Here is a 25987-nt window from a genome sequence, read left to right on the forward strand (position 1 = left end):
GGATAGAGACAAATCTAGAAATGTCAAGACAAGATAGGACAAAGCCTTGTAAATGCTTCACTCTCAGTGCATTGTGTTGTACCAGCGACTATCTTCTGGGACTGCTGCACAGTTTCAGAGATAACATCAAGCACTGTTCCTGTCAGAACTATTAGTGGCAGTCCATCAGAACGTTTAATTCTGAGTAGAAGAAGAGGGACCCTACATTTCAATTTACACAGCCTTTCAATCAAATAAATTTATCCAGCAGTGGAACACAGGACAAAAGTAATTAAGACAACTTACATTTCCCACTTCAGCAATGTCAGTCAGTTAATTAGATGGGTCCCATCAGATGATTAGACAAACAAAGTTTTAATAGATGTTTTACTGAGCACTCGTTTTGAAATCTCTCTCATGCTGGGAACATTGAGGAAAGCTTCTGGCAGAATAAGAAAACACTGTGAGTAAAGGACTGTTGGGTTTTATTTCTGCTAATGGATGTATTGTGTGAATTTGGATTAACCACTTAATCAGAAGGCAGAGGTGGTCCTGGGACAAGTTTACTAGTCTAGGGGTGGGATGAAAAATCTACTAACAGATGCCTAAAGGCTTTACACATTCAGAGGAATTGAGGGAACTTTTATGAATTACTCTCTTAGGCTTGAAAGATGCTCTATTCTGATTCACCTATCAGTCCTCCACACACTGCATATCTGAAGTGGCAACAGTATGAGGTGTTCCAGTCTGAAAACCATGACTCTGAGAGCCACTGCTGCCCCTTGATTTAGAGAAGGCTCTGCCAACCTCTGGAAAACTTAAATTGCAGAGCTAGCAAACAAACAAATGACCCTTGCTCCTCTTTACAATTCCCAACAAATTTCAAGGTATGTGTCCTGAGTTACACTTTCTGAAGTAGAAAGCAGCTTACAAACTGGTACTTTCTGTAGTAAGAAGTAAATCAGTTAAGGTTTTGGGGACTTTTTAAAACTAGATCATAAAGCAGAGTAACCTGCTCTTCCAATTTTTGGCAACACATCAACAAATTCCTGCCTTTCCTTGCAAAACAGATGATTAAAATAAGTTAGAATTTGGTCTCATCCAACCAGATGAAAACATAATAAATAATTTCTGCTTAGATGCAATGCACTTATCTCTATGTAATGCTATTAGATAGAATCAATGCTTTTAGGTTTTAAGAACAAGATCTTCCCTTAGAATGGCTTTTCTTTCTGAAAAATTGAAAGAGTTTAGGAAGAAGTAATAAAGAATAAATTAAAAATCATTCTTGCAACTTCTAAGAAAGCCAAGTGGAGAAAAAAGATTGTGCTACTGTCCCTTCCCAAATGAAATCGGTGTGTCCTCATCGTTCAAGCAGATACAACAGCTAAGAGCAGATATTGTATGCCAGTGGAAAGAATATATATTGCACACATAAAAGGCTGCAACATAAATTTGAAGAAATATGGGCCTCCTTCATATAGGTAGGTCAAACTTTTCCCTCAAGCAGATAATTACAGACTTGGGCTGAGTAAATCTTATTAGCCTCTCAGCACCTTAACTCCTCTCATAGACTGCTAGCAGATATATAGTAGGCATATACTACTTCAGTGGCTGTGGTTTGTCAGGAAATATGTTGTACCAGAAAACAGATTAAAACAGTTTCCCTAATTTTGGAAAGAATGGAAGTTATGAAAGAAGACGGCGAGCATAACTGAGTTTGGTATGCAGCACCTCTATTTACATCACTGGATTCAAACATAGCACTCAAATATTACAGTTCAGGACCCTGTTTTGGAGGAAGAAGGGTAGGCTGGGGCAGCCCAGGTCATCAGGCACTTCTGTGGGGATGGCAATGGGCCAAGTCTAGCTCGGGATATGGGGTTACTGGGCTGATGTGCAGGGAGATAAGAGGCCCCAGGGGAGGTTGATAGGAACATTAAGGCAAATTAGTGCCCTCAGTGGCTGACAGGATGGATATTTTATCTTTAGCTTTTGATTGTTTTGCTCTGCTATTATACCAATATCCTTAGGCAGTTAGGTACAGACTCTTGAGAAGAACTCATAAACAGCACTTACTGTGTCGTCCTCTATGGGAGAAGAAAGGAGATGTATCTCTCATGATCCAGGTCAAGTTCCAAGAAGAGAGACCAGGAAGAAGAGGAGGACTGCTTGTTGGGAGATCCAAACTGCTCGGACCTTTCATTAGTGAAAAGAAAAAGAAATACCAACATTATGTATGCCACACATTAAGTGCAAGTATCACTTAATACTTATCACTTAATAACTTTATAGACTACATGCACTGAGCACCAACATTAAACTGCTCAGTTTTTCCTGCCGGACGTATGTCTGTAGAGGGAAACTGGACATAAATTTCTATGTGTAACATAATTATCATCACCTAGAAAAAGCATCAACTTTAATCTTACACAGATTCTATGTCCCTCTATTTATTTATTCTTAAAGTTCTGCTAGCATTTCAGGACCCCGCACATGGAAGAGGCAACTGTGTGCATCTGTTCAGTGATTCTATATATCTCAGAACTGGAGACTGTCTGTGCAAAAGTGCATTACTTCTGCAAAGCCAAGGCAATATTGGAGGTGCAAAAAGAATCTGAAATAGAACTCACGGTCAGTGAACAGAACTCTATGGGCTTTGACAGCACAGATTTTTGCTGGGAATGTTTAAGTTGGTTTTTCTGAAGATTGTGAAATCTTCAGTACTCTCCTTTCGTTTTTTGAGGACCTTGGGGGAAACGTAGGATTTAGCTTTGTAGAAGTACCGACAGGCAAAACTTGGGTTAGGGAAGTTTGATGCAATAAAATACATCTCTGGCTTGCTGATTTCTTAGAGAAGCCACGAAGAAATTGTAGTTCCAAAGGAAAAAGTAAGAAGTGCATTTTTAATCTGTTGATGTTCTTGTCAAGTAAGAACATTACAGATGCTGGCATGAATTCCATTAGTGTTGCACCTGAACTAAGGTTTGCTGTAATAAAACCAAAACAAAATGGTAACACCTGCCAGTAAAAGTTTGGTAAAACTTTCTGTAGCAAAAGGAATTAACTAACTTGAGTGATAATTAATTCAGAGCATTGAAGAATTGTTCTCCTTGATAGATAAATAATAGTGGTTAATAAAAAACCCCCAATGTTTAAGTGGATAATAGTAAGCAAGGTAAATGACTGAAGCCTTGGTAAAAACATTGCTTTGTTCTGCTAAAGCTCTGCTTAGTGCCACTTAACTCTTCCACTGAATAAAAACAAAAAAATAAAATGAAAATAAATGAAAAAAAATAAAATGAAAATTCCAAGTTCTAGTTGAGCCCTACCTCATTCTCAGTGTAATCTCATTTATGAGAGTCCTGTCACTGAGTAACGGCAGCAAAAAGAAGAGAAAAATAACTATTTTTATATGAGCACTGTAACTCTCGCTCATTGCTTTAAGCAATAGTCTTCATGATAAGAATGGATTTCATGCTGTTTTATAAGTTATTCTGAAGTAGCAAAAAAATTAACACCCCTAATGGCTCAGCGAAATCCGGCCTCTGTGCTGTTACAGTACAATAAGTAGATACCCCTGTTATGGACTGGAATTTAGAAGAAAGAAATTCATGCCAGTTATTTATGAGGGTAGGTAAGAAACCTGGCGTCCTGTCTTCAATTGTGAATAACAAAGTAATAAGTAACAAGGATATAACCTTTATTTTCCTTCCTTAATATGAAGTCATAGTTTACACCTCTTTCAATAGCCCGTGATATGGGCTGATGTATATAGATTAGCAAATAATGTCAGTTTCATTACAATAGATGTGGTTGTTACTAAAACAGATTTTGTCCTACAAATGTGCTTAACTTCAATGCTAATATAAAATAATAAATTTTTATAAAATCATAAAAATTGAGCTCCTGTAATAAGCTTGTTTTAAAAGCAATAGGCATATTATTACATGCGTTTTCCTTGTGGTGAGCATGTCTGACCAATATCAATACCCTTGTTATATAATATCTCCATCCAGTTACTCTCCAAAATAGGGAAAGATCAAAGAATCCTGCAAAACAAGAACTTTGAGGCCTCCTTAGCCCTGCAGGACCCAAAGGAGTGTAGTTGTCAAACAGAGTACTGATAGGTAGGTAAGTCTTGGGTTCAGAATCCTATCAAAACTTAACACAGACCTGAGAGCCACCCACACCCAAGGAAAAGCAGTCTGAGAGGAGGTCACACAGTTGCATTCCTCTCCCTAATGCAGCTGCCACAGCCCTCGGAATTAAATCACTCTCAGTATCCTGACCAACCTTACCTGGGACAAGAGCCGAGGGATCCCCAAGTCCCCTGGCACGTTCAGAAATATGCCTCTGACAGCTCTAATACAATACACATCTCATTCTTCAGAATTCATTCCTACTTTCAGCTTCAACTATGCTTGTGTCCCCACTGTCACCACTTTATGCAGTACATTGAGATAAAAAACGAAGTTGAACATCTGACAGGTAGTCCTGACACATGAACTTCTGCTCAGTCAGCAGCGAGAGGTGCAGAAAAGATAGCATCAAAAATTAAAACTTTTTTGTCTCTCTCTTATTTCTTTTTAAATAATAAAACAGATTTAGTGCAATTCATTTAAACCTAATAACTCTTTTTTTTTTTCCCCCTCATACTCCATAAGATTAATCTTGTAACTTCATCTCAAATGATTTGGCTGGGCTATTGGGCTGAACTTGAAGACAAGAAGATTGTATCAGAAGTTATGAATCCTTCCCGATTAAGTTATCTTCACGGAAAGATGCTGTGTAAAAGGTTCTGTGTAGCCAAGAGGCTACTCTTCACGGTGAGGAGTTATTAGATTTCAGAGTAAGCTATAGGTTAGGAAAAGGAAAGACCTCTCCTCTTCTACCTTCAGGGTGTTTTATGATCAGAAAGGTAATTACAGAAGACCTGTATATCAGCTAAACAAATGCTCCTTGTGCAGCAAGGGTAATGCAAACCTTGACTACACTGTAGTCATCTCAACAGATAAAGGCTTTTCTCTTCTCCAATATGATTAATATTGAAACCAAAAATGACTTCTTTTTAAATATGCTAACCTCCCAGTGCTGGTTGTCCATGCCATGGTGCTCTATCACTTGTCAACAATAACCCTAACCTTTAAAAAAGAATAAATGGATTAGCAACTAAAAGCTGACAGCCAATTTTTAGTAGCCAGACATTTGGCAAGCTATAACAGATGTTTCTTTGATATTCCTGCCTAAAGGAATATCCAGGGCCAAATTCTGACCCAAGGCACTCAATCACAGCTAGAAACATGCACCTGAAGAGAGCATTTGACATTTCTGTTTTTAAACTTGTGCAAAGAAGTTTCCTTAGGGGATGTGAAATTCATTCTGCTCACAGAGATTTTGGTTTAAAAAAAAAAAAAAGAAAAAGTTTCATATGCACTGAAGTCAATCCTCCCAGCCACAAATTTATTAAATAAAATATTTATGTGCTATTTTTAATGAAAAATATCTCTTTAATAGAATAAGCTTTCATGTTCTCAGAAAAACAGGCATACAAGAAAAGCTTTCTTCCCGGGTCCTTTTTAAATAAACGGGATTCCTTCCTTTATCATCTTTTCTGAACGAAGGCAGGCATATAGCCAGTAATTAACATACAGTTTTCTAAAGTTCTGTGTAGTGCAGAAATGGAATGGAATTTTTAATCAAAACACTCGTGCTGTCTTTAACTAGAAAGCACACCTTCATGTTTCAGAATATTTTAGCACAAGTCCTTCGCTTATTGCTACCTTTGGATATTGCCTCGTGGATGTGCTTTCTCACATAGCTGTGCTGCATTATTCCCAGTTTCTCACAGCTAGTCCTCATCAAAGTTACAGTGTAGCAGCAAAACAGGATGGAAAGCTTTTTCCAAGAAAAACACTAAAAATATATTGAGAATCCATGCAGGCAACCCAATATCTTCAAGCTTGGTGAGTGAATAGCTACCTTCACATCTACATTTGCAGGGGGATGTGTTCTTACTACTATTTGTGAATCTGAGGTGACAAACCCATATTTAGCTGTCATCTACATTTCAGATTTGCAATTCCTAGCAAATCTTACAATCAGATGCTTAAAAACAGCCTCCATTAAAATCTGGATTTTCCGGTCTCTGGGGAAGTCTAATGTTTTAGGAAAGCTTATTCTGCTTCTGCATAAAAAGTAGCAATTTTCCCCAGAAAGGATGACATAGTAATATCCCCAAATAAAAAAAAGCGGGGGGGGGGAGGCGTGCAATTCTACTCAAGACCAAGCAACCTCCATTTCATTTAAACAAACAATAAATTAGCAGGACAACTGATGGCCCCAGGTGTAGGAAGCATCAGAGACCTGGAGAGATCTCTACACGCACCCCCAAGACACCATAAGAAGCAGCAGCTCCAAGCCTTTGGGGCCCTGAAGCTAACATCTCCTTCTTGCAAAGGATCCTGGTCATTTCTGATGCCCTGCCTAAGACCAGCAGGATTTTCAGGCTCTGTGTAGCTACAAGCACACACCTTAGGAGACTTTGCTGAAAGATTCCTGAGTTCCAAGCTCCAAAAAAGCACCAGATTCCAAACTGTGAGGGGAAAGGGATTCAACGGGGGGGGATTGCCTGAGAATTCCCTGTAATCTCACAAATTCACCGCCAGTCCTCACAATCACACTAACAAGCATCCGTACAGCCTCGTAGGAGCTCTCGTGCTTTTCCCCTAATCCCATTCACAAACGGCATCAATCATGAAAGCACAAAGAGCCCTTTGCAATAGCAAGGCGACCAAGCAGCATCAAATCCAACAAATAACTGAAGTAAACACTTGGTGAAGGACCCATGGACTCAGCTATGCTCGTAAGAGCTTTTGTCTAAATGACACTCAGAAGCAGAAGTCAAATTCTGTCTCCAGTTATGGCAGAGAAGGAGGCAAAGGGCAACCCCTGTGCTCACAGCTGACTGCTCTGAATGGCTGCTGAGCTTCGCTTACACTAATGGGTGGATGTATGCCAGGGTTTATTTTTACAAACCTCTTCTAAGGTAAGAAAATGTTCACTGACAGTCTGTCAAGTTTATCTTTTTCAGTTGGAAAATATATTTAATAATGCATTACGTTGCAATGATTTTATGTCACATGGCAAGGCTGATGAGCACAAATAAACGATAGTATGTGTGTCACCAAACGTGTTCTGGAACACTGTGGAGAAGAAATCTGCATTCAGCAGGCTGTACGGCTCTGTGGGGACACTGAACTCAGTCAGACACACTGCGTGAGGCACAGAAGTGATCAACTGCACTGACAGGCAGAGCTTGACGAGTGAGCTTGGGAATAGCAAGCACTTCCTCCATGTGGAGCATGTGTCACCAATAAAACTGTATTTAAAAGCTGCGTTTAAATCATTCTGGCCATGACTTTTTTCTTTGCCTTTTGTAAGACCCACTTAAAACCTTCTGTTAACTCCTATTACATTTTCATTTCACAGGAAATAGCTCATTTTGATAGAAGAAATAAATGTCTCAAAAGTGACAGAGTGAGAAGACAGGTGTTTCATGGCCTCAACATCTTCTACCAGTCAGGCAGTCCCTTTAACCACACCATATCTCATGGATGTTCCTCGATTCCAGGAGAGTCCATACCAAGTCTGGGAGATGTGGTTGGCTCAGCAGATATTGATTCTGGAAAAAGAGGAGCAGGAAACACCCAAAATGCAATTTCATAAAGATACTTTGACAGGGAAACAAGATTGAAGTATCATGTCTCGCTGCTCATGACAGGGAAAATATTGATTTTCCTGAAAAAAATGTAGATGAAAATAAGAATTTAGGTTTCTTTGCTGATTTCTGTAAATTCTTAGCACTTTTATGCATATCATGAAGTCTATTAAGTTTTTTAGCCTCTGCTCCAAAAGCTACTGGCATGCAGAGAGCATCAAAAACAATTACAATGACCAAGCTTACACTCCACACATCTCAACTAATATAGTTTAAAAATATACTGCCATCTAGAGCATATTATTGCACCTCGAGTGCTCTGCAGCTGCTGAAGATCTCCCCACTAATACACTGCAAAAGGGCAATGAATCACTGATAAAGAGCTCAGGGTCTCAGTTACAGGCCAGCCTTGGAATGGCTTAAGGTTGTTACTCATCTGTGTGTGTACAACAAACCTTTCTTTAAAAAAACAAAAAAAAAAACACAACAGTATACTGATATTTTCTTAAAAATTATGCACAATTAAGCATCACTGTGGGCAACATTGCATTTTTTTGGTCGCTTTCATAATCAAAGGGGAAAAGCCCTTCAGCAGCAGTGCTCCATGTACAAACCTATGCTCTAAACTTTTGGATGCTGGTACCTGGTATCACTTCCTGGGGCTGCTGTATTTAAGCACGGGGCAATATTTGTCTTTGTACTGATAATCAGTATGCCTGAATTACTGACCAGGTGGGCACTGAAATCCAGAAGCCATTATGTACAACAGAAAGACCTCCAGACATCAGAAAAATACAAGTTAAAGTCTGTGGAACTAGTCACCTTGCTGCTGAAATGCAGATGTACTTCAGATTGCAGATGTTCTGACTTATTTACTGCACATACAAAGTGATCTTTCCACTCTTCCCTTGGGTATTTATCCACTATAGCTTAAAAAATAAATAAATAAATAAAACTCCAAAAAGACAACTGAAAGGCAGTATTAACGTTTGGTCCACATGTGCCAATACTAGATATTTCCTCTATCAGTAGTCACTGTAAGCGTTGCTGGCCTGGCCCAGGATTCCCCAATACCATGTTGTTCATTCAAGGGACTCAAGAGCCATAGCATATCTGAAACCAGTATGGTTCTCATCTGTCACAGCCAGGGTCCTGATCCTACGTATTCTCAATGGCCATCTATCTGCATGGGTTGGATTACTCCTCTACATGCATTTTCCCTTATTCTGTAATCTCTGAAAAGTACAGGGGCCAGGCTTTCAAATGAAAAAAATAGTGGTTGTCTTAGCAGAGTTTTAATAATTCATTACACATACTGACTTCAAACTATATAGTACCCTCACCTCTGATTTATGCATAGCTACTTTCATATTTAACACATACACCCAGCTGGAGACTCTCATCAGATGTGTACACTTCTTCCTGCATCATTTTAAGTAATCAGATTAAGGGAAAAGAAAAACAAACCCAGCAGCAACCTCCTGCCCTACATACACTTAAAATCCTCTTTCGTACTATGCTGAGCATACACTAAAACAGAACATATACACAAAATTACTCTTCAAAGCCACAAATACACCTCAGCGTGGATGCAATTAAATGCCCCCTCCCAATTCTAATCCATCTACGACCTGAGCATTTAAGATCCTCTCTTCCATGGAGCTTGGATGGGAGTTTAGAAGAAAAAAGTTAAGTTCACACAACAATTTCATATGCAATGGAAGAATGAACTCTCTTCCTATCATTCCTAATAAAGAATAAAAACATATCAAAGTCCCAATTAAACCTGAGTTAATTTGGGAGGTGTTTTTATTTTCTTCCAGCTGATTTATTCAGATTACCTCAGAAACTCATGTTGCTGCATCCCATAATACTTTTATGTATACCCCTTCATCTTGCAGAGCTCTGTTCGAAAAGCTTCTGGGGCATGTGCGCATCCTACTTCAAAGAGCACAGTAATGCCTGCAACACCTGGCAAAAGTCCACCCCAAAAGCAAGCCAACCTTGTTCCATTGCTGGAACCACTCAGTAATCACAGCTGCAAATGTTGGTCACTAAATAACAGCTATTTGGAAGAAAGCAAAAGCAGTGGCATAAGTCAGCATTATTTTTCCCTTGTTACTATCATTATTACTCCTATTGCTTCAGTGAAAGGAAGTAATTTTTTTTTTTGTTACACACGCAATAGATAATGCTGGTAGAAGGTTCAATAATGGTCCCACATTTAAAAGTATAAGCCCAGGGGCTGCTTCAGACATCCTCGCTCTTCACAAAGGAAATAAAATACAGGAGCTTCAGATAAGAACTGGAGATTTCTTATACAAAAGAGCCAAAAACACTGAAGTGATGTCTCACATAGAAACTGGGGCCTCACCGCACCACACAGACAGAGGGAACAACTTCAGAAACATTACTGGAGCATGAGAGGCTTTGCCCAGTTTTAATACACACACAATTCTGAAACCTTGCAGTCCAAAGCTGGTATTTTTGAAGAAGAAATTTTTAAAACACGCTTGCCAAATCAAAACAAAGTTAACACTGTGGAGTTACGTGAATACGTACATACAACAGACACAAACTGTGAGTCAGTGACAGCAATGAATTTCCTGCTATCTGTATGACTAAACCCAACATATTTGCTGCATGAGACACTTGTTGAGATGTAATCTTGTGGAATAGCAACAAGCATATAGGGTGTTTCTGTAATAAATACCAGACATTTGTTATAAGTAGACAAGCTGCATTGTTTCTAGAAATAGCAAAAGAGGGTGATGACTATTTCAATCTAAAACTCAGCTGTCTTGGCAGTAACAATAAAAATTAGCTCATATTCCCATTACTGGAAAAGATGCTTATGTGCTTGTATTGTCTGTTTTCACTACACCATTTAAATTTACTTGAGGTAAAGGACATCATCTCTGTTTACGAAGCCATAAAGCACCTGAGTGAGGCATGAGAAACTCCTATACTCACCCACATAGACATCTCTGTAATTGCACCAGTACTCTCTAATCTCTTCATCAATGACAATGGGATAAAGTGCACCCTCAGCAAGTCTGCAGATGATACCAAGGTGTGCAGTGTGGTTAACACCAGAGGGGCAGGATGCCACCCACAGAGACCTAGACAGGTTGAGCAGTGGGCCCAGGAGAATCTCATGAGGCTCAACTAGGCCATGCGCGAGGTCTGGTACCTGAGCCGTTGCAACTCTTTCTATCAATACAACCTGGGAGATGAAAGAATAGAGCACAGCCCTTTCAAAAAGAACTGGGAGTACTGGTGGATGGTAAGCTGGACAGCAAGCTGGACATGAGTCAGCGATACGCCCTTGCAGCCCAGAAAGCCAACTGTATCCTGGGCTGCATCAAAAGCAGCGCGGCCAGAAGGTCAAGGAAGGTGATCCTGCCCCTGTGCTCTGCGCTGTGAGACCTCACTTGGAGTGTCAAATCCAGATGTGGAGTCCTCAGCACAGGAGAGACATGGACCAATTGGAGCATATCCAGAGGAGGGCCACAAAAACGATCCATGGGATGGAACACCTCCCCTAGGAGGATGGGCAGTGAGAGCTGGGGCTGTGCAGCCGGAGAAGAGAAGGCTCCAAGGAAACCTGAGAGTGGCCTTTCAGTATCTAAAGGGGGACTGGAAGAAAGAAGAGGACAAAATCTCTAGCAGGGCCTGTTGTGGGAGGACAAGGGGAATGGTTTCAAACTAAAAGAGGAGACATTTAGATTGCATATGAAGAAGTTTTTTTGTTTGTTTGTTTTTTGTTTTTTTGTTTGTTTTTAAAGGGTGGCAAGACACTGGCACAAGTTGCCCAGAGGGGTGTTGGAAGCCTCATCCTTGGAGACATCCAAGGTCAGGCTGGATGAGGCTCTGAGCTACCTGATCTGGCTGTAGCTGTTCCTGTTCAATGCAGGAGAGTTGGACTGCATGGAAATTAAAGGTCTCTTCCAACTCCAACAATTCTATGATTGTATGATCTTCGCTGGTGCAGGCTGGACTGCTGTGAAGTCCCACCTCCCCTTCTGTTTGGCTTCTGGTATGCAGAGGACCAACCAAAATGGCTGTTTTCTCAGCTTTATTTCTCAAGATGCCTCTACAGCCAAGGAAGGATGTAGAAAAAGCTGGGGAGAAGGGCTGGGTTGAAGAACTGTCCCCTTTGCTGAGACATTAGGAGATCTGTAACAGCTAATAGTGAATGGAGATGATCCACAGAGAAAAAAAAAAATCAACATGACTTGTTGCAGAATTGTGTTTCTTTTTCTTGTAAGAGTTCTAGGAAACCGTAGGATTAAAGGATTAAATCATCTGCCCAAATTCACAGAGCAAATTGGTAGCAAAGGTCAGAAAAGAAAACATCGCTTTTTCCCTCTTCCTAAAGGTCCCCACTTCTGCCAGTCCAGCCCTGGCTCTGCCAAATGACTTTGTTCTGGCTTTTGAAAGAGAAATTCTGCACATATGGAACAGAGCCAGCAAGTAGAAAGGCTTTCATCTGCACTAAACCAAAACAAAATGGAGCATCAGCAGGAATATCCAGAAGGAAGGCAAGAAATTTTATGCAGATTTTTTGTTTTTCATTATCCCCCAAGTTCATGTCTGTCTAAATCCTCATCTGTAAGAAGCAAAACAGTCTCACTTGTTTCCACCCAGATCCTGCACTGTTCAAAAAGAACTTCAAGTGATTACCAAAAAGCCTGTAAGAGAAATGATTACAAATGGCCGAGTTAACTGCTTTGGATGGCCTCATCAGTCATCATAACGCGGTCTCAGCACGAGACTCATCAGGACAGGCAGCTTGTCATGACAGATGACACCTCGTTAAGAAGGCTTCCTCCTGTGGCTTTTTCCCCAAAAAAGTCCCCCTGGGATAAGGTGCTTGCAAATAATGGTCCTTAAGCAATAATCAAGGAGGAATCATTGCCAGCTGCCTTCACTGAGCTGATTCAATGTTGGGGACTTTTTTTTTTTTTAACCTTTATTCTCTGAGCATGGAGTGTTTTATCTGCACACACATCTTGGAATCAATGTATTTTCAGCAGTTGCTTTAAAGGTGATTTTAGAGCTGCTGAGGAGAGTGGCAAATTAAGAGTGAGAAAGCCAGAAAGGGCTGAGGCAGCAGTGCTCACCTTGTGCTGCCTTTTCTCACTGCCACCCCCAAATACTGTACAGTAATTTGCAATCTATATGTTGTTCTCCTCATCCTGATAAGGACGAGTGTACAAATCTGCATTACAAACCTGCTGTAGAAATTGATAATCTGAATGTTTTGTTACACAGAACCTTCTGCAACAAACTCCGCAGCAAAGCCTGGTATAAATAAAAGCCAAAGAACATTGTTCCACAGATAGTATTTCATGAACTGGAACTTCAGAGAGCTAATTCCATTCCCAGCTCTCCTTGTCCGCAATGGGATCTAAGACAAATTGTGCAGCGTCTCTTTTTGCCTTGTGGTTTGTTTTTTTCCTATAAGTAAAATGGAACTAATAGTGCTCAGCATGCTTGGGAATCCTGGGATAAAAAGAAGTAAATAGGAGCAAGTTTTTCAAAATACCATTTCCCTTCCAGTCTATTGTCTGCTCCTGAAATGCAATTTTCACTATGCCAAGTGCAAGAGGCTCATTATGAAGAGCAGTTGGTTTCTCTGGTCACAGTGAAGAGGTAAACCATTTGCAATGAACACTGTGCCTGTGAAATTTGGCACGTGTTGGCTGATTTCAGATTGTTCACAGACAGAGCCCAGTTAACAACTACTTTGAAATTACTCAAATATTTACTAGGAACAGATTTCAGCCCTTGGGGTTCTTTAGTTGGTTGGTATGGTGCTTCAGCTATGCACCAGTTGGCCTTTCAAATGCTCACAGTACTGAATAGGTGCTGGATTCAAGCATGTACCTGAATTTCTGTTGTGCGGAAACCACCACGATTTCTTTCTTTCCTTTCCATGTATTGGAATCACAGAATGACTCACATGGAAAAGACCTTAAAGATCATTGAGTCCAACCACAACTTAACCATACTACCCTAACAACCCTCTACTAAATCATGTCCTGAGCACCACATCCAAATGGTTTTTAAACACATCCATGAATGGTGACTTAATCGCCTCCCTTGGGAGCCTATTCTAGTGCTTAACAACTCTTTCTGTAAAGAAGTGTTTCCTTTAAACGCTAAAGAAGATATCCAACCTAAACTTACCCTAGCACAACTTGAGGCCATTTTCCCTCATCCCATTACTTGTCACCAGTGAAAAGAGACCAGCCCTGCTCTTGCTGTAAGCACCTTTCAGATATTGAAAGAGAGCAATAAGGTCTCCCCTCAGCCTCCTTTTCCCCAGACTAAACAGCCCCAGTTCATTCAGTCTCTCCTCATAGGCCATATTCTCCAAGCCTTCACAAGCCTTGTTGCCCTTCTTTGGACCTCCTCCAGCACCTCAATGTCCTTTCTGTACTGAGGTGCCCAAAACTGAACACAGTACTTAAGATGAGGCCTCACCAATGCCGAGAACTGGGGCAATAAAAAGGAATAAATCTGAAAAAAGTAACATACACAGGAAAACAAAGAATGCTTTTGATTGAAAGAATTACCATTTTAAGTGTTTCACGTCAATTTTGCCATCAAGCTTACATTTTCTTTTGATTTTTCTCCCAGCTTGAGAAAGGCCCCAGTATTTTTTGTAAACTGATATATTCCCATAGGAAGTCTATCCTAGACAATACTTCCTGATGGAAAAAATCCAACGTTAGAAGACATCTGAAGTAATTCTAATTGCTACATATCTGAAGGATACCTCTGCTCCACAGGCCCTCTCTGGGGATGACCTGACTGGGAGCTTGGACTAGAAAAGCCACTCCGTTTGGATGGTCCAATGAAAATCACTGAGAGGCAATGAGGTCTTTTAGAACATTTAGCAAAGCAGAATGAATGCTGCTATAGTAACTTATGAAACAATCAAATGAAATAAATTCCTTATTGCTGACAAACTTCAGATGGATATTTATTTGTATTGACAGAGTGAGCTGCATGGCACAGATGTGCACAACTATGGGAATTAAAACAGACTGAGGCCCTGCTAGACTGGGGCCAATATTCCTTATATCTACACCCTTCCTTGATACCATTGGCAGGCAGTTTCAGGACTAAAACCACAAGCCTTCCCTTCTTTCGCAAAGTCAGTTGGCCTTTTTGTTCACAAGCTGCTTGAACCAGTTTCACTAACCGCTTTTCTTCTTTGTAGAAGTTCTTTTCATGTGACTTAGCAAGCAGAAATAAACAGGAGCTCATTTCACCTTAGCAGCCAGCCCAGCAGGATTCATAAATGAACAGACTTTGGATTACCCATGGCAACAGTTTGAGGCATCCCTAGAAACTCTAAATAATTGCATGAAACATAAGTAATTGTACTAAGAAACTGCCAGTCAGAATGGTTGCAGAGAGTTATCTTGCATTAAAAGCTTTTGCTGTGTGCCATAATGCTGTCTTGGAACATCTTCCCCGCTCCTAATCCATGTGCTATGGAGATGACTGTATGGGCTCTAGGCATGTACTGAAACTGTCTTGCTTTGAACATGACAAAAGTCACACCAAAGCCAACCCAAGCACCTGATGTGCCACTGATCTCACACATCTGCACTCCTATTTCAGTGAAAAGTGCCTTATGAAGGTAAGCAACCTTTTATCCATCTCGCTAACAGCAACCTGGGCAAGAAAACCAGGGAACATGCTTCTCTCCCCTGGTAACTTGATCTCAAGAAAGACTTCAAGCAGGTTGTGTTAAATCTGTGAAGAAAACTTGAGCACATAATAAAATACCAACATAATTTGGATGCCTGTAACCTGCAAAGAGAGGGAGACATGAGAATAACGTGGTAAAATTTCAGAGTTCCACAGCGGCAAACAGATGATGCAAAAGGGTAGATGTGGCACTCAGAGACAGGGAGCAGCAGGCATGGTGGAGATGGGTTGATGGTTGGACATGATCTTAGTGGTCTTTTCCAACCTTAATGATTCTGTGATTCTGATTCTATGAAAAAAGCAGAGCACATTAAAATTTTTAGCACTAAGTCACTTTCTTCACTACCTGGCAGTCAAGGCATCAATTTCCCTAGGCTGCCAGGAGTCTGCAGGAACAGGGTGCAACTGTGGACAGGCACAGCTCCCTCCTCTGTCTTTTATTACATGCTCCTGCCCTGTGATTCAGTGCAGGAGGTCTGGGGTTTCTCATGTCATGGAAACAGAACTCCTGAAACTCCTTTCTTAGTACCAGAGCAGAACCTGCTCCAAGGAGAAGCTTCTTCCAGCGTTTAGCAGCCAGGTGCCTCTCTCACTGGGGCGTACAGCACTGGGAGAGCACTGAAGACAGGCAAGGGTAGAGCAGGCTGGTTTTCATGATGAAGTACTGAGAGTGTTCTTCTCAAAACACGAAACCAGCATCTGTCTGGCTTATGAGGTTTTAGATTCATATTAATCTCAGATGCCTGTGCTCCCTGACCCCCACGACCTAATATTTATCAGGGAAATAGTGCAAACTTGTCCTGTACACTCTTCCTGCATTGCTAAAAATAGTAATTAACCTGTTTTTCTGTTTTGTGCTATCTCTGGAGTGCACCTGCTTACTTACACAAGGTTGATCAGAATCCATCTCACTACTCACAGGAATTAATGTCCCTATCTCCTCGTGCAGACTGCCTGAGCTACAAAGTCACTTCTCCAGCTCTGAGTTTCAATCTGTCAGTAGTTCTGCTTCCTGACCACTGCAGCCTGGGGAGCTGCTTGTAGGAAAGACACGAACTTTCCCTACTTCCTTTCTGTTTCATAACATGAAACTCTTCTCAAGGCACTGCCCTCTGTGCCTCCAGCAGCCCCTAAGCTATCATTGTGGGAGGACCAGCCACAGCTGGATGCCTCTGCAAGACATCCGCTAAAAGCAAAAATAAGTCAATCCCTTCAGTCAAACCCTCTTGAATTCTGAGGTGTACAAAATCAAATTCCAGACCGGAACCTCAGCTTGGAGGGATCTGTATCATCTCACCTTCTATCACTGCAGAGCGTGATGCCACTTCTACTTTAGTCTAAAAAAGATTCAGCGCATATCCATCTCTGTGGATGGGTCAATCACAGTTCATATTGCCATAATCAAAATCCAAACTGCTACTTTTAAGCCTCTTTTTGTGAAACCTTGACACCAGACAATCAGAATTGATAAGGGATGAAATATGCAAAATTGCTCAGGATTTCATCCTTTAAGATTATCTATTTAGCTTCTTTTTTTTTTTCCTCTTTCCCATTTTCAAGGTTATGCTGCCTTTCCAGAAATATAGATGCAAGCTGTGTACTTACCAGCCACAGAAACAAATCAGAACACACATGCACGTAGGTTCTCTTGCCTTCCTTCGCCCAATTTTGCGGGTGCTTGCAGTTTGTTTTGTTTTGATTTTTTTTTAACCAAACGGAATGACGCTTCCAAATTTTCAGTATAGTTCTATTTCACAAAAATCAGCTACGTAAAAATATTATAATGGGACTTTATATTAATGCAGCAACGGTACTCTATGATTCTATTCTGTGATGCTCAGCTGGGCAATGAGTGCAGTACTCTCCTACTCTGCAAACACAAGGTAAGGACAGAGTTAAGATGGGCTTCTTCTGTCCTTGTATGCACAGCGGTAAAAATTCTGTCAAATGAAATGATGGTCTCAGTAAAACCTGTGCAGTCCCAGTGATTTCAGTGGCCAAGAGGGGTTACTCACAAGAACCTGGGTTAACAGTGCTGTTATTCATAGCTCTCTGGTGACTAAGAGCCTCTAAGCTGTACCAGTTCTTATTTTTGGTGGATTATAATAAAGGTAGAGATTCCAGCTTCCTCAAAGCTGAATTGGTTCTGCAGTGCTAAGAGAATAAAACCCATCATGTCGCCACTAACCAAGTTTACATGTGCCTGGTGATGAGTGGGCCAAGAGCAGCCCTGCAGAGAAGGACCTAGCGGTAGTGGTGGATGAAACTGAGTATGAGCTGACTGCATGCAGAGAACGCTATTGACTCAATAAGGACTTTTTAAAATATCATTCTCTAGAGTAGAATGGCATTTCAAGATTGGTAGCAAATTACATTTGTTTAGAAAGTTCATCAGGATTCTGTGGCATTCACAATTTTGGCGTGCTCCAGCCCTGCAGTAAAAGCAAAACAACCGACAACATCTGCCTATAAGGCTGGTTTGATGCAGAAGCAAAATTCAGCACAATCCAGAGATATTATTGGGTTGAAAGACAAAGCTTTTGCTATTATACAGAACTTCCATGTGCTGGCCAAAATCAAGGATATGTTTTATTCAATTTTTTTTTATTATTTTTTTATTTTTTAAATCTTCTCTGTGGTTCCAGCAGTGTCTCTATCAGTGTTTTACAAGGGTGTGAGCTCCAGGCAACATAGAGCTAGTTAAAAAGCTAAATCTAGGTGGGATACAGCCCAATACCCACATCCTCAGGCAGAATCAGAGAAACAAAGCTTCCTCTGTCAATATATTGATTTTTCCAGACTTGACTCGATTTTCAAAAAACACTTTTTTTTTTTTTAAACTTAAATTCATCCTGAAATGGCAATGGTAGGGACGAATGGATTATTTGTTTGCTTTTTTGTTTTTACCTACAGAAACTTCTGACCCTGCAGGTATGTGCGATCTGAAAGAGCTTGAGGGTCACATTTAGTCACGGATGAAAACAAAGGCAGGAAAGGCTTTCAGATCAGCGAGTTTCTTGAAAGTGAACAAATCTAATGAAATTTCTTGCTAAATTCAGCAAAAATAGAGAAATGACATGCAGAGAAAAGAGAAATCACAGACACCCTTGCCCACATGGGGGGTTGGAACTTGGAATGATCCTTAAGCTCCCTTCCAACTCGAGACATTCTGTTGTGAATGGAGCCGCTTATTTTTCAGTTTAGACTAAGCTTAAAAATCAACGACAAGGAGAAGCCAAGGGTGCAGCTGACAGGCCAGAGGGCAGCACTGCTCCCCAAAGCCACAAAGGCAACAGGAACCTCCTGACACGCAGCAAGGACAAATGCCAAGCCCCGTAACCCCAGAGGACAAATAACATACAGTGATATGGGCTGGCCACACATGCTTTGTGTCCTGGACCAAACCTTGGTATAACGATCACAGTGTTTTTAGAACAGCTTCTTGGTGCTTCTTTGCAGAGGACAATTCTGCGTAATTCACTGCTAGGAAGAGCCAAGACTACAATCTCAGCACTGAACTTTAGAACATAAATAAACAAGATTTCCTTTTTTTTTTCCCCCCCATTTTTCATTCTATTTGTGTTTTAGGAAACCGGCCTACTAATGCAACAGTAATTCTATAAGTGCAGCTTAATCCTTAACAATAACAACAAACGAGTTTCCTTTGATCTGTTCAAACACAATGTGTTGGACAAAAGCGCCAAGGGCGAGAGGGATATTGGCAGAAGCTGTTTCCTCACTTATTGAAAGAAGGAAAAGAGACCATTTTTAGCAGTTGCTGAAGCAGTCAGCAGATTAGCTTTAGATCAATGAGTTGCTTGATTATTCTATTTCACTCTCGAGTCTCTTTCACGGCTTCTCTTTATCAACCAGGAAAACAAATACATGGATTAAAAACACTTTCCTAGTCTTCGCTCTTGAAGAATAGAGTTTTCAGAAGTGCCTGTAACTCATCTGCAGCAAGACAGAGGTGCCAAAGTGTCACCAGGTATCACGAACTGCTGAGTGAGGGAGCAGGTACCTATACATATATACAGGATGCTCCTGGGTTTGGTGGGGTTCCCTAGCCTGCAAGCATACAGTCACAGAACCGTTTCCATTGGAACAGATGCTTGAGATCACTAACCTTACCAAGAAGTTTAATGGCATCTTAAAGCTATTGCTGGTACCTACATTCATATGAGAAAGGTTGCTTCTAGTTGAGAAAAAAGGGAAAAAAAAAAGTGCATGATTTCTATTTTTGCTTATTTGAATCCCTCTCAATTCTAAACTCCTTTCCCTCCAGGTTCAAAAGACATTTGGAAGATCTGTAAAATATTTTGTCTGTGTGCATATTCTCAGCAGAACCTGGATAAGTCAAGCTCAGAGCATTAGCCAGCAGAGCATGAGGTGCACTCTTGCAACCCTGTTGGGACTCCCTGCTTAAAGACTCCTAAATCTGCCTTAAAATCATAAAATCATTGAATCATAGATCGAATCATAGAATCACCAAAGTTGGAGAAAACCTCCAAGATCATCCAGTCCAACAGTCCATCTTCCACCAAACCAAGTCACTCAGTACAGCATCTAAGGGATGTGGTTTAGTGGGAAATATTGGAAGGTGGGCAGTTGGTAGGTGGACACCTGGCTTCCTGTGGCAATCTACTTATACCCTAAAGCAGAAATCAAGTCATCTTGAACTTGTTTTTCCCATTGTTTGGCTTTGGCTTGTTAAGCTTTTAAAACACGATAAACCTCCCTTTCTGGATGGATGTCAGGTCCTTAATAAGAGCGTTCTGGGATTTCTCCGTCATCTAGCAAAGTCTCGTGTCTTTTCAGTTGCAGAAGGTAATGAAATTTTAATCATATAAATACATTAGTGTTCAGCAATGTGATGAACAGTTATATATTTGTACAACACTGCAAATGAGTATCATCGTGTTTTAGTGCTTTGCAAGAAGACACTGCCACAGTCATTTCCCCCTCTCTGTACACATGCTATCTAAATGTGAGAATAAGTTTAGCTGACAGACATGCAGAAATGATGATTAACAACAGCATTTAGCATTTAAGCCTAGCATATCTTCCAATGTGTACCTAGAACTTAAGATAAACCATCGCTTCTTAGACAACTCTAGTTAAGGACTCAGGAACAAGACTATGGGCTTACTGTATTCTATCTTCTGTTTCTGCCTGTGGTGACCTTTTATGAGCCACAGTGAGTTTTTCTTCCAGCTGAAGTTTGGGTTTTTGGAGGAATTTAAACAGAGTTTAGTTTGTATATCTCACTGAGATTCACTTGGAGCAGCCCAGTATAGTACAATACTTTTCTTTCAGTGTTCAGAACTAGTCCTCAAACATTTTGCATTTGTTGGCACATCCCCCTTCCCACTGCCATGATGCAGGTGGCCCTCATATAGAGAGGGCCACATCATCAGATTTCTAGAACTGATTATATGAGATTCTTCATATAAAGACAGAGCAGAGGGATAAGGCGCACAGCAACCCCCACCAATGCAACTTTGCTGTGGCATTCCACACACACAGATATTAAAAACAAAGACTAATACCCGTGAAAGGAAAGAGTAGTTTCCACTCCCTTCAAAAGCTCCCATTATCTCAGTGTCATGAAAGAGGCTCAGCAGCTACAGAAGCTGAAATCAGTCCTTTCCAATGTTTCCCTAGAAGCAGGACTGTCAGCTTTCTGTAACCCTTTGTAAACAGGCTCATTATTCAAATAAACTGATCTCCACAGTAATTGACCTTAACATTACTCAAAAGCCTGATAGTCAATTATCTTCCAATCTCCCTTCACTGGGCCTTATGGCCAGAATAGCCAATCCATCATCTGGAAGGTAAGCATAACAGCATCTCTTGGGTATTTCCTTCACTACCTATACCAGAAACACTGTGATGCAGAAAAAGCTGAGGAATTATTTCTCGTTCCCTAAAAAGCAATGATACGCCAAGATGACATTCTCCCTTGGTAAGTTTCTTTGAACACAGAATGTGAACCGTGATGCTAACTAACTAATGCGTTGAACACAAGGCCATCCAGTTCTCGGTGATAGCACCAGACCCATGTACAGGACTGGACCGTGCCTCCACCAAGCACCACAACTCCATCAAATCTTTAGGATGTGAGTTTTGGGTTGCTGCAGGATGATTCAATTCTCTCTAGCTCTTCAAGTCAATCTAATCCTGCTGAGGGCTTGGGACTCGCCGCTTGCAACATGTCTGAGACCACAATGTTCAAGTCCCCTTCCTCCCTCTGTCTTCCAAAGCATAACCCTTCTTTCCCACACACTGCTCTTGCCCCCAGGCTTCCTACTCAGCCAGATTGGATAGGAGATATGCCCAAGGCAGCATGGAGAACCCGAGCACAGCACAGCAGCACTACTCTCACACTGGGGAGATGCATGTGGATTGAGGCAGGGCTGGGTGGATATTGTAGGTACTGCAGTACTGCTGCTGTGAGATTCCTGTGTTGTTTGATTTAGAACTGCAAGGCTGTGATGGACTTAATACATTACCACTCTCTGGGATTCAGAGCTGAACCCATCATTTACAGTGAAAGCCAGAACAGTGAAGAGTTTCTTTTCAGCAAACAACTGCAACAACAACAAAAAAATTAACCACACTTGAAGCTTTGAACTTAAGACTTTGAACTAAAGGATGGTGTAACTTACAGCAATATATGCAATACTAAAGCTACAGAACTATCGTTTTATTGCTAATAAAAGCAAACCTCACCTAATCTCAGCTTTGCTCACACCACAGAAATTAATCATACCCCTGCCAAACAGATTTTTTCAGTAGAGATTGTGTGTATCTACAGCACAGGCTTTCATGGCTATGCTCTGCAAAAACAAAAACCAGCTACAGACCCCAAACTGGGGGGGAAAACACTGACAGTCTCTTGGGAGTTGAAGACCAAGAAAGAGCGTAAGGCTACTTATCTTGAAAAGATAGACAAGCTAGCATGGAGAAGGAAGCTGGAAGAGGAGAGCAGGTAAAGAAGCAAAGCACATGATGCTGATTTTTAGCCAGGTGGTAAATCCTGCCCTGCAGTTAGCATCTCTTCAGTGATGCTACTTCAGGGGAACCTCACAGCTAGGCCTGAATTAGCCCACGCTTCTGCAATCTTTAAGATAAGATGACCACTGAGTTATTTGCACTTGAGTGTCCCCATGAGCTAGAGCAGCCCACAGGCAAACATGTGCACTGTGCCCACTTGGGGCAGCTCACAAACAACACCAAAACCTAACATTTTGTGTATCAATGATCTATTGCTAAGCAAAGGCAGTTCCTGGTGGTCAGAAAAGCAGGGTGAGGTGTGGAAAAGACTATAGTAGGATGAAAGCAAGTGAAATCACTAAAGCAATTAAGCTGGAGACAAGCTATCTTGGCTTTTCATGTTACTTCCCCAAATTTAAAACCCACGTAAGATCATCTTCAAGGTCACAAGCAAATATATACCAAAGCTAACCACCACAGGACTCATTAGTAGTTTGTGTTATTATTGAACCTATTAACTGTGTTCAGCAGAACAAGCGTGACTAACAGCTATAAGAAATCCCAGGTTTTTGGTCCTTGAAGGACAAGCCACCAGCATTTTCTAGGGCTGCTGAGGCATCAGAATACAGCAGAGGAGAGTGTAAAAGAAAGAATGTCTGTTACGGCACTTCTGAAATGTCATATTCAAGACCTTACATCAGGACAGCTTATGGTCTGCATAAGGTTCAGCATTTCAGCACAAGCCACAGTCTGCTGGATGCACCCTGATGTGCAGGCAGAACTCAGCAGGCACCATGCAGCTGCTCAGCAGTCCTTCAGCAGTGGGAAACAGAAGTGCCTCAGGATGGAAACTATATCTATATTTTGTATTTGCTTCCTTGCTCTCTTGTTTGTAAGATGGAGTGTGCTGACCTCCCTTTTGGCTTCTTTTGTTTGTCAGAGTTGACTTCCCTGACTGGTGATCAGATTTCATAATTCAGTAGATTCTCAGCTCCAAGGAGTTCAGCTCCTTTGGTGACACTATATATTTAGCAAAATCCTCTACTGTTCAGAGTAATTAATATTATGCTTCTTGCAGATAGCTGAAGAAACGCCTGTCCCAAACTTCAAGTCAGCCAGTGCTAATAAGAGACGTGAATTATGAAAGATGCTGTCAACTGCAACTCCAGGGAAATATTAATGGTTCTCATCACTTGTGTACAGCAAGCCCACAGCCAAGTGGCCACAGCAATGCAAGTGAAAAGAGCAGATGGTAAAAGGGACAGAATCCTGAAAATGTCCTGTATATATTTATTATAACGAGGGATTGACTTTAAAATGTGGGAAAAGTGTATCTTCATTAGACTAAGCTCTGCTTTTCAGCTACAGACTTGGCAACAAGCTTAGATGACAGAAATGAGATCTGAGAAAAGTGGCATGAAGAAGGAATATTTTACTTAATGCCTGGGTAGCCTAAATCTACCAATTAGCTTGGCTCCCACTCCATCTTGGCCATTTCTGCCATTACTAGAGGCTCCCAGAGGCAGTCATTTCCTAACAGACAGCACAAGAAGGGAGAGTTTCAAATATTAGCTCCAACAAGCGTGCATAATTTATCAGGGTCCTAGAAGACAACGCTGTGGAAAAACTGAAACTTTGTATAAAGCCCTGCTGCAGTGAAAGAAAATTACATTGGTTGCCACTGCAAACATTTACTAATTCTGTTATGACCTGTCCTATCATCTCCAGTCAATATCAGCTCCATGTTTCCACGCACTGTTTGCACATCAAAGAGAAATCTGTTCCCTGACACAAGAGCTTTGTGTTCCTAAGCCACAAAAAACATGTATTGGTAGGAAGGAGAGGGACACAGGCACGCAGGTTCCTTTAGGAACACTTGGTAGGTAATGTCCTGGCTTGCATCAGGTTACAAGTGTGGGTAGGAGAGCAAAGTTTCTGTAATTGCTAACCACAAAAAACCAGTCACGATGCTTTTGACAAAGCTGGGATGTGAAGCACAGACTGCCAGGAAAGCTCTACTTGGGAGAATTGCTTTTCCCTCTGATTTCAGAGCTTAAAATCACAAGTAGTTTGGGACTTTTAAAAATCATCTGGTCTACCTCCCCTCTTGTGAGCAGGGACATCTTTCCCCAGACCGGGTTGCCCAAAGACCTGCCCAGCCTGACCCTGGGCATTTCTAATGACACTGCACACACAGCTTCTCTGGACAACCCAGTCCAGTGTCTCACCACCTCACAACTGTGGAAGATTTCTTCCTCATATCCCCATTAAATCTGTCCCCCTATATCATTACACCTTGCCTTCCAACTGCTGGATACATGTTCCCCTATGCTGGGAAATAGCTACTATATTATGAGCTGCAGGTGGTTATGTTCTGATAGCAGAGGTGGGAGACAAGTCGCTCAAAGAATGTGAGGAGAAAAGAAAAAAAAAAGACACTTCCCTGACAAAAGAAAGAACAAGTTGTGCTTCTCTCAAAACGAGAAAAATTCTGCAACACACAGGTGACACAGACAAAAGTTATTGCCAAACTGGTAACACATCATGCTGCTCGTTCCTCTGTGCTTGGTTACAATCCGAACTTCCCTCATACGCTACCTTAGCTAAAGTAAGAAAACATCGCTCAAAAGTGGTTCTTGCCAGCAGGATGGAGGATGCAGTTACATTTAGGAAGGAAAGTTTCTTTCTCATTCTTTATAAAGATTAAAAAGTTGATTTTTCAATTGCTCTCTGAAAACTAAATAGGCCGTCAAGGAGAGCCATTGAGCAGCTCTAAGGTGCTTTTTGTTTGTGTGCTTTTAATGGCACAAATAAAGAATATCTGACAACCAATGACAGAGTGACAAATAGGCAGCTCTAGCTATCATTATTAGTCCAGCTATGAATACCCACAGAGGAGCAGTGCAAAGAAAACAAGCAGGATACAGAAAGAAAGGATCTTGTCATCATTTAAATTCATCAAGGCAGAAAATACGAACTTGCTTCATTGTAGTGCATAGCCTTTAGTGCCAGCTCATACTAATTTCAATGATCAACACAATAAAAGATTTATAGAAATAATTTAGTATCTTTTAAGCAAAAGCCTACAGAAGTCTGGCTTACTCATTTCCTGTATGCAGAACACCTGAAAAAACAAAAATGGACAAGAGAAGCCAGCAGTATACTTACTAGAGTCTTAAAATTATATTACCAGCTTAACTTCAGTCCCAACAGCACCGACTCCCCACTCTAGGCATGAATATTTTATAGGTATACAACAGCGTGCATGCAGATTACATTTTTCCAGGCCCAATTAGCATTAATACGTGTGAAGACAAACAGACTGAAGGCTGAAGAGCATCTGCAATGATCCTTGTGTTAGCACAAACCCAGAGAAGACTACATGCCAACTGATGAGTGCACAGGAACTGATCTGGCTGTACAGGTGCTGCAGGAGATGCATAGAAATGGGCAGGCTTACAAGGGGACGTGCAACTGGAGACCTTTGGAAGGAACTCATAACTCATTTTACCACACGGTCAGGATATCTCCTGGTTTCAAGGCTCTGATTTTCTGTTGGTG

The 25987-nt window shown here is 41.1% G+C and overlaps 1 protein-coding gene across 1 annotated transcript in view; it reads right to left on the reverse strand.

Annotated features, from left to right (window-relative positions):
* ALK (ALK receptor tyrosine kinase) overlaps positions 1-25987 on the reverse strand; it is a 291809-nt gene that overhangs the window by 216654 nt on the left and 49168 nt on the right. Inside the window, exon 2 of the mRNA XM_085218861.1 lies at positions 2059-2178. Within this exon, the coding sequence (XP_085074987.1) occupies positions 2059-2178 (120 nt within the window). The remainder of the gene's footprint in view (positions 1-2058; positions 2179-25987) is intronic.

Source organism: Meleagris gallopavo, chromosome 2 (assembly GCF_905368555.1).
Source record: "Meleagris gallopavo chromosome 2, MGAL_WU_HG_1.1, whole genome shotgun sequence".
NCBI classification, from domain to species: domain Eukaryota; kingdom Metazoa; phylum Chordata; class Aves; order Galliformes; family Phasianidae; genus Meleagris; species Meleagris gallopavo.